At 38.5% G+C, this 9,268-nt stretch overlaps 2 protein-coding genes across 2 annotated transcripts; both read right to left on the bottom strand.

Moving 5' to 3' along the window:
* Positions 1-122: 122 nt before the first annotated feature.
* On the bottom strand, positions 123-2,235 carry LOC145906321 (uncharacterized). The gene is made up of 4 exons (XM_082993737.1): positions 2,129-2,235; positions 1,789-1,969; positions 1,401-1,564; positions 123-936 (listed from the first exon to the last, which is right to left on the bottom strand). The coding sequence occupies exons 1-4, from the start codon at positions 2,184-2,186 to the stop codon at positions 773-775; spliced, it is 567 nt and encodes a 188-aa protein (XP_082849863.1). The 5' UTR covers positions 2,187-2,235; the 3' UTR covers positions 123-772.
* A 2,645-nt stretch (positions 2,236-4,880) lies between these two features.
* On the bottom strand, positions 4,881-7,056 carry LOC145906485 (uncharacterized). Its single transcript, XM_082993913.1, has 4 exons — positions 6,959-7,056; positions 6,603-6,780; positions 6,206-6,369; positions 4,881-5,700 (listed from the first exon to the last, which is right to left on the bottom strand). Exons 1-4 carry the CDS (start codon positions 7,014-7,016, stop codon positions 5,537-5,539), a joined length of 564 nt encoding a protein of 187 aa, XP_082850039.1. The 5' UTR covers positions 7,017-7,056; the 3' UTR covers positions 4,881-5,536.
* Positions 7,057-9,268: the final 2,212 nt, after the last annotated feature.

The following is a 9,268-nucleotide window of genomic DNA, read 5'->3' as shown; positions in this document are numbered from 1 at the left end:
ACATTGATTTCTATGACCAGAATATTTATGGCAAAAATTTGCGGGGGCAGTAAGAAACTAAATTTCACTGAATACACGTTTCTTGTTTCAGAGATCGCCATGCGTTACAACATTTCGAAACTGAACAAAACCGTTTAATAACGGATACCAAAGGAGAAGTTTTACATGCAGAAGAAAGTAAGCAGTCCGTTGAGCACATTCGAATATTAAAAACTTAGTTTCATTGCATAAGTTGTTGTGTGGTTGAAGACATCTACAAATGAACTGAAAAACTGTGATAGAAAACGAAAGCAGGAATGTGATAAGGTGGATGGAACATTTCACACAAAAAAAATGAATCGCTCGGTTACAAAATCTCTATTTAATACAAAGAAAAATGTTTAAAAATTATAGCAAAAGCTGCTGCAATGTTGAAAAACGTCTTTAGAAGACAAATAAATGTAACAGGAATTAAAACTCGAATCGCATGGAAAACATCAGCAGCATTTTACAGACGCTGACAATATAATGCACGGAATGATGCAATGTACAGGGACAAAATGAAGATTATTGAAGTTTTTGTGACATTTAAGAAGTCATTTGAATTACAGATTTCGAATAACAAAATGGTGAAAAAAATATTGACGAAACTCTGCTGGAGAAACCGCTAAACAATGTACGTTTAATTATTTTCTTTTATATGCATGCTAGGCATTTTACAGTCGGATGCTTTTACACAAAACAAAAGACACAAAAGCTGAATTCCACACAACTTCCACTTTATTGTGGGGGGTTAGTAAGCTTGACTTGGGTAAGCCGGGGGTTTTTCCCCGTAAGCTGGGCTCTGTGAAGGGTAGGCTGGTGGGTTTTGCGGGGGAGCATGTTGCATTCCTCCATCTACAGTAGGTGGGTAAGCGGGTTGCTGGTTGTAACCGTAGTTGGCAACACCTGTCGGTTCTGTGTACATAAAATAAATACGTTAAGCAAAGTGGAGCCAACAATATGAATTGTGTAAACTGCAGACAGATGCTGCACTAATGAGACCTTTAAGGTCGAAACAGTGGCCATCTGTCTGCAGCTTACACAGTAAATAAATACGTTTAACGTGAACAGCAAAGCCCATATGAATTAACCTGAGTTTATTCATTTGCAATGGTTAAATTGACAATGGTTGACGATCTAACCAATACGTCATGCTAAGAATGAATTGATGACTTGATTAATATAAATATTGTTGCCACCATTTATTCATATGGATTAACAACAAAACACAACCGTAAGTCACACGTCTCTAAATGAGTTTTGGATATCAATACAATCCAAAATACAATTTTTAACTTTTATAAATTTGCTGCGTCAATTGTTATTATCTACGATTCTACGTGACATAAAAAGCTAAAATAATGACACGCTTCACTTACGCGGTTGCGTCATCTGTGTGGTTGTCGTGGCAACCACTGCTCCCTGTCCTATAACTCTGCCTTGGTTTGTGGCATTGGAGCGACAACAGCAATACACAAAACCAACAACACATCCACCGATACTGAAAATTCCACCGATCGCTATTCCGACAATGGATTCAACACTGGAATAAATTCACGTTTATATACAAGCGATCTTGGTGCTTTATTAGGTTTGCAACAAAACTGTGAAAACGTAGTAATGACCACAGTATATTCCCTACACGACTTAATACTTTCTAAACGCTAAAATACAACACTCGCAAAAGTTTTATGACTCAGTAATGATTGATTTTTCGGCCCAATTTGGTTTTATGTTCCTTATGTCTGTGCCTTCTTCATCCCGTACCTTAGAGTCCAATAGCTGTAAGTGCTGCTACTGCTGTAAGTATAGCCACTGCTGTATATATATGTACAGCTATAGGATGACGAAGATGGTCGGGAATAGTAACAGCTCTTTGAGGATGAAAACGACGACCAGTAACAGCAATAATATCCGGATGAACAGTAACTTGTCCCACAATTTTGTCCTTTTAAGATGTGAGAGTGATTAATGGGCATTTAGTTAACAATTTACTAAAACTGAAATAACACATCAGAAATAACAAAAAAACCATTACTTTAATTTTACTGTACCTGTTATTAAATGCCAACTGAAGGGGGAAATCATATAAAAAACGTATTATTACCTTGAGTCAGTACAACGGTGGCCGCCAAAACCAGAAACATCGGTGCCAACTTAGACATATTAATCAGTCTGATAATCACTCTTACTTGTTAAATGATATTTGCTAATAAAGATAAAAAATTAACAAGATAATCAACGTTACACTGTTTCAATGATGTTTTAATTTTGCTAATGAGGTTGTACAGTTTCCGATGCACCCTGTTGCCACTAAGAACTTGCACGCCAGACTGTCGATCAGACCGGCAGCTTTTAAATAAATTGTTACTGATGCTGCCAGACATTATATTGCTGAATAATAATGCCCTTCTTGCAAACTTTATTTTATTTACGTTTCTCAACGTTTCGGCTGTTATGCAACAGCCTTCATCAGGAGGTAAGACTGGCAGCTTTTGAAAGTTTTTAATGTTTATCAATCCAAAGTATAAAATGTTATTCGTACACTGGCCAGCAGAGAAATACCTCGCGTGGCCTTGATCGTCTGAGGGAGGCTTGTCGAGTCTTTGGATATCCCCAGAACCACAACAATAGATTCGAGCTAAAGTCACGCTGCGACCGGTCCTTCTATAATGTGCTCGTGCAACTATACGGAGCTATATGCAATATGTGCAACTACAACATAGTTGCACATAGCTCCGCATAGTTGCACGAGCACATTTTAGAAACACCCCTCTGCGACTGTGAACGCGCGATGTTTAACACTGTGCATTCAACCGTTACATTGTTCAGTATTCTAAACAATGCAAAAGCACGACGAGAAACGTTTCTTTCCTAAACTGTATAAAGTTTTCCGTGTTTGTGATATAAAGTATAAAAGGTTAAAATCATCACCGCGATTCTAACAGAATGTGGAATGATTCCCAGAATCAATTAAAAAAGGCTGTAAAAAAGAATACGACGGATTTTTATGAAACCAACCTGCCCCTGTCGTGACGTCACAATATAGCTTATGACGTCAAAAATATTTGAGATGTTTACCAAGCAAGGTTAAGGCTTTGGTTTTGGAACCATTAAAGCGATACTCGGAAAGCATTAATGTTCGTTCATGAACTATCTTGTTACTTTGTAACTTGAACGATTATCAACAGTTTAAGACGAGCGCTGTACAAAATACACTGATCTTTTCGTTGTTGTGATAGTGACATCACAAATCGCTTTATAACATACAAGAGTTTCATGATATCTCCCACATTCTCTAACTAACCTGGCTCTGTATCGACTGTTTCGTATGAACCTAAAGTCCTTCACTTGTACGTAACGGTTGCTTGGCTACCGACATAATGTTCACACCCCACTTGTAACTTTTTATAGAAGTGATCAGCGACACTTGCTTAACGACACGGTGGCAACGCGGCGCAGGTTAATTGAACGTGCAACCGCTTCACGTTAACCAAATCACGTGCTTCTTCTTCCGCCGATCATGGTAATAAACAAAACTATACTCTCACTCATGACGAGCGATGGTGCGTGACGTTGCGTCACAGCCATATCTGTCGGGTTCGATTCAGTAAGATCCACCGAAAACTACTAAACTATACGGACGAAACAGTTTGTTCGAGATCTTTTCGGTCGAAATCGCGTCTCTAAGCGCTGGGTTAGATTTAGGAAAAATGTGCTAAGAATGATGTCAGCATCCTGACCAAGTTTTGAAGTTCCAACACATTACTAATGATCAAAAATATAAAAAAAAAACTTGTCGGCAAAGTGTAAAAAAAATTGTTTAAGTTCTTCGCCCCATGAAAGTTTTACTTGAACTATATTTCAACGTTAATATTCAAGCCGTATCCGGAAAACCCCAAAGTACACGTCAACCGTATAACGAGTAATCGGAATTGCTCTTCTGGCACTACCATCAGGCCTCCACAAATGATAGATAGACTGTAGAGAAAAATACTAATTTTCTAAGCTTTTACTATAATCAAGCAACAATTGACTATCTTTTACAAGATGCACATTATCGTTAAACCTGTCTTGAACTTAAAACAACTCGTTTCTGAGGTAGTCGCACGCAAGTTAAATGCAAGTAGGCACCATTCACAGTGAAACAATCTTCAATCTAACAAGAACTGTATTTATTAATGATGGCGAACAGCATTCCCAGCGCTATCTCATACAGAACCAACTCCTTTAGTCGCTGCTATCTTACCATACTGCGCAATATAACAAAGATCCTTCACTTCCGTATGTGACAAATGCTCTGCTGGTGACGAATGTGACGTCATAATATGATGCGAATAGATATCTTTACTCACGCAGGTGAGTTTGTTTCACGTGACGTCATGTGATGATTAAAATGTTCGGGAATTACGCAAATATCAGTTGGAAGTTGGATTGGTTTCAAATGAACGCTTATATCGGCCTGTGCTGCTTGGTTGCGCCGACCGATCAGCTTTTCAAGACAATAATATTATTTCTGCAATCAAATGAAAACAACGCTCTAACGCTTATCGTCTGCCACTCTTTTGTGTGATTCTATTTTATCTGCCATCCTTTTTGCTTGTTAATATGAAATCGAACAATCATCTTAGAGCAGAACCATCTTAGCAAAATGCACGATACGTTATACGCCATACAGCCTTAGCTAGTGGACTGTAGATTTCGGCACCAACTACACGCTCGATTTTGGTCTAGAGCTACGCTGATTTCTATGACCAAAATATTTATGGCAAAATTTGCGGGGGTCTCTTATAAGAAACCTGATTCCACTAAATACACGTTTCTTGTTTCAAAGATCGCCATGCGTTACAACATTTCGAAACCGAACAAAGCCTTTTATTAACGGATGCCAAAGGAGAAGTTTTACATGAAGAAGAAAGTAAGCAGTCCGTTGAGCACATTTGAATATTTAAAACTTAGTTTCATTGCATAAATTGTTGTGTGGTTGAAGACATCTACAAATGAACCTAAAACTGTGATAAAAAACGAAAGCAGGAATGTGATAAGGTGGATGGAACATTTCACACAAAAAAATGAATCGCTCGGTTACAAAATCTCTATTTAGTACAAAGAAACTTGTTTAAAAATCATAGCAAAAACAAGGCTGCTGCAATGTTGAAAAACGTCTTTAGAAGACAAACAAATGTAACAGGAATTAAAACTCGAATCGCATGGAAAACATCAGCAGCGTTTTACAGACGCAGACAATATAATACATGGAACGATGCAATTTACAGGGACAAAATGGTAAATATTGAAGTTTTTGTGACATTTAAGTCATTTGAATTACAGATTTCGAATAACAAAATGGCGAAAAAAAGATTGACGAAACTCTGCTGGAGAAACGGCCAAACAATGTACGTTTAATTATTTTCTTTTATATGCATGCTAGGCATTTTACAGTCGGATGCTTTTACACAAAACAAAAGACACTAAAGCTGAATTCCACACAACTCCCACTTTATTGTGGGGGGGGTTAGTAAGCTTGACTTGGGTAAGCCGGGGCTATTTCCTCGTAAGCTGGGCTCTGTGAAGGGTAGGCTGGCGGTTTTTGTGGGGAAGCATGTTGCATTCCTCCATCTACAGTAGGTGGGTAAGCGGGTTGCTGGTTGTAACCGTAGTTGGCAACACCTGTCGGTTCTGTGTACATAAAATAAATACGTTAAGCAAAGTGGAGCCAACAATATGAATTGTGTAAACTGCAGACAGATGCTGCACTAATGAGATGTTTAAGGTCGAAACAGTGGCCACCTGTCTGCAGCTTACACAGTAAATAAATACGTTTAACGTGAACAGCAAAGCCCATATGAATATAACCTGAGTTTATTCATTTGCAATGGTTAAATTGACAATGGTTGACGATCTAACCAAAATGTCATGCTAAGAATGAATTGATGACTTGATTCATATAAATATTGTTGCCACCATTTATTCATATGGATTAACAACAAAACACAACCGTAAGTCACACGTCTCTAAATGAGTTTTGGATATCAATACAACTGCAAGAAATATGGTAATTTGTACCAATGCCATGGAGAAGTTATTTGCACTTTTTAAACTTTTATAAATTTGCTGCGTCAATTGTTATTATCTACGATTCTACATGCTATAAAAAGTTAAAATTAGGACACGCTTCACTTACGCGGTTGCGTCATCTGTGTGGTTGTCGTGGTAACCACTGCTCCCTGTCCTATAACTCTGCCTTGATTTGTGGCATTGGAGCGACAACAGCAATACACACAACCCACAATACATCCACCGATACAGAAGATTCCGCCGATCGCTATTCCGACAATGGCTCCAACACTGAAATAAATTCACGTTCATATACAAACGATCTTGGTGCTTTATTAGGTTTGCAACAAAACTGTGAAAACGTAGTAATGACCACAGTATATACCCTACACGACTTAATACTTTCTAAGCGCTAAAACACAACACTCGCAAAAGTTTTATGATTTAGTTGGTGATTAAATGATTGATTTTTCGGCCCAATTTGGTTTTATGTTCCTTATGTCTATGCTTTCTTCATCCCGTACCTTAGAGTCCAATAGCTGTAAGTGCTGCCGCTGCTGTAAGTATAGCCACTGTACGATATATATGTACAGCTATAGGATGACGAAGATGGTTCGAAATAATAACAGCTCTTTGAGGAAGACGACCACAGGGAACAGCAATAATATCCGGATGAACAATCTCTTGTCCCACAATTTAGTCCTTTTAAGATGTAAGAGTGATTAATGGGCATTTAGTTAACAATTTACTAAATTTAAAATAACACATCAAAAATAACAAAAAAAAAAATTTTTATCAGAATATCCATTACTTTAATTTTACTGTACCTGTTATTAAATGCCAACTGAAGGGGGAAATCATATAAAAAACGTATTATTACCTTGAGTCAGTACAACGGTGACCGCCAAAACCAGAAACATCGGTGCCAACTTAGACATATTAATCAGTCTGATAATCACTCTTACTTGTAAAATGATATTTGCTAAAAAAGATAAAAAATTAACAAGATAATCAACGTTACACTGTTTCACTGATGTTTTAAATTTGCTAATAAAGTTGTACAGTTACCGATGCATCTTGTTGACACTAAGAAGTTGTGCGCCACGAACACCTGCTGAAAACAAAAACCCTAAGCTTAACTCTGGACATCGTCTCGGTATAAAAGGTTTAAATTTCACGTCTTTGCAACGAAAACTTGTGAGACTGTCGATCAGACTGGCAGCTTTTGGGTGTTTTTAATGTTTATCAATCCAAGTAATAATATTATTCGTACACTGGCCAGTAGAAAAAACCTCGCGTGGCCTTCATCGTGTGAGGGAGGCTTGTCGAGTCTTTGGATATCCCCCGAACCACAACAATAGATTCGAGCTAAAGTCACGCTGCGACAGGTCCTTCCATAGTGTGCTCGTGTAGTTGTAGCTACAACATAGCTGCACATAGCTCCGCATAGTTGCACGAGCACATTTTAGAAGCACCCCGCTGCGACTGTGAACGCGCGATGTCCAATGCTGTACATTCAACCCTTACATTGTTCAGTATTCTAAACTATGCAAAAGCACGACGAGAAACGTTTCTTTCCTAAACTGTATAAAGTTTTCCGTGTTTGAGATACTCTAACTAACCTGGCTCTATATTGACTGTTTCGTATGAACCTAAAAGTCCTTCACTTGTACGTAACGGTTGCTTTGCTACCGAGGTAATGTTCACACCCCAGCTGTAACTTTTTATAGAATTGATCAGCGACACTTGCTTAACGACACGGTGGCAACGCGCAGGTTAATTGACCGTGCAACCGCCTCTCGTTAACCAAACCAGTATCACGTGCTTCTTCTTCCGCCGATCATGGTAATGAACCAAACTCTACTCTCGCCTGTGACGAGCCATAATGCGTGACGTTGCGTCAAAGCCATATCTGTCCAGTTCGATTCAGTGGCATTCACCGAAAACTATAAACTATTCGGACGGAAAAGTTTGTTCGAGATCGAAATCGCGTCTCTAAGCGCTTGGTTAGAGTCGGAAAAAAATTTGAAAAGAATGACGTCAGCATCCTGGCCCAGTTTTGAATTTCGGAAACATTACTAATGATGAAAAATAAAAGAAAAACCTTGTCGACTTTTGTTTGGATCCTTCGCCCGGTTTTTGAATTATTTAAGTTATATTTCAACGTTAATATCCCCTCCATATCCGGAAAACCCCGACGTATACGTCACCCGTATAATGAGTAATTGGTACCCCCCTTGGAGCCACAGAAGCAATAACGACTAACACGAAAGTTTCGATCAACAAACTTCGTCAGAAGGCGTTACCGTTATACGTCACCAAATTGTCGCAATCACAACGCTTCAACGCAACCCACTGCATGGGTTTGGTTATTCTGGTACTTCCGATAATAACACGTTAACGAAGCCTCGGTAACTTACAAAAGCATCACCTTAGGTTTCCACTTTAACTTGGCCGATCCACATATGCTAAATAGAAAGTGAAAACACAATAGCACCATTATTTGCCAACGACAAACTTAATCCATTCTGCGCCCACTGCTATAGGAACGCTCCGCTAATACACTGACTGAACAATTAATTTTTTACGTTTGCCTAAGGATCAAAGAATGAAAGGAAATCCAAAATTGAGAAATTCCTTGGGCAAATTTTTTTGCTATAATCAAGCAACAATTGACTATCTTTTACAAGATGCATATTATTGTTAAACCTGTCTTGAACAACTCGTTTATGATGTAGACGCACACAAGTTAAATGCAAGTAGGCACCGTTCGCAGTGAAACAGTCTTTAATCCAACAAACAGTGTTAATTATTAACGATGACGAATAGCATTCCCAGCGTTATATTATACAGACCCGACCAGACTCCTTCAGTCGCTGCTATCTTACCATACTGCGCAAGATAACAAAGATCCTTCACTTCCGTATGTGACAAATGCTCTGCTGGTGACGAGTGTGACGTCATAATGTGATGCGAATAGATATCTTTACTCACGCAGGTGAGTTTGTTTCACGTGACGTCATGTGATGATTAAAATGCTCGGGAATTACGTAGATATCATTAGAAAGTTAGATTGGTATCGAATGAACGCTTATATCTGCCTGCGCTGCTTGGGTGTGCCGACTGATCAGCTTTTCAAAAATATTATTTCCGTAATATAATAATATTATTTCTGCAATCAAATGAAAAC

The sequence above is a fragment of the Ascidia mentula genome, chromosome 6 (assembly GCF_947561715.1).
Source record: "Ascidia mentula chromosome 6, kaAscMent1.1, whole genome shotgun sequence".
In the NCBI taxonomy this organism is placed as follows: domain Eukaryota; kingdom Metazoa; phylum Chordata; class Ascidiacea; order Phlebobranchia; family Ascidiidae; genus Ascidia; species Ascidia mentula.
The sequence above is the reverse complement of the archived record's forward strand: the minus strand, read 5'-3'. Positions and strand labels throughout refer to the sequence as shown.

What these genes read in the sequence shown, in the direction of transcription:
- LOC145906321 (XM_082993737.1), bottom strand. Translation starts at nt 2,186, where the DNA reads ATGTCTAAGTTGGCACCGATGTTTCTGGTTTTGGCGGCCACCGTTGTA. An exon ending in TACAGCTATTGGACTCTAAG is followed by an intron (nt 1,565 to 1,788) that starts GTACGGGATGAA and finishes AATTTATTCCAG; the next exon opens with TGTTGAATCCATTGTCGGAA. An exon ending in CACACAGATGACGCAACCGC is followed by an intron (nt 937 to 1,400) that starts GTAAGTGAAGCG and finishes TTATGTACACAG; the next exon opens with AACCGACAGGTGTTGCCAAC.
- LOC145906485 (XM_082993913.1), bottom strand. Translation starts at nt 7,016, where the DNA reads ATGTCTAAGTTGGCACCGATGTTTCTGGTTTTGGCGGTCACCGTTGTA. An exon ending in CACCGTTGTACTGACTCAAG is followed by an intron (nt 6,781 to 6,958) that starts GTAATAATACGT and finishes ACATCTTAAAAG; the next exon opens with GACTAAATTGTGGGACAAGA. An exon ending in CACACAGATGACGCAACCGC is followed by an intron (nt 5,701 to 6,205) that starts GTAAGTGAAGCG and finishes TTATGTACACAG; the next exon opens with AACCGACAGGTGTTGCCAAC.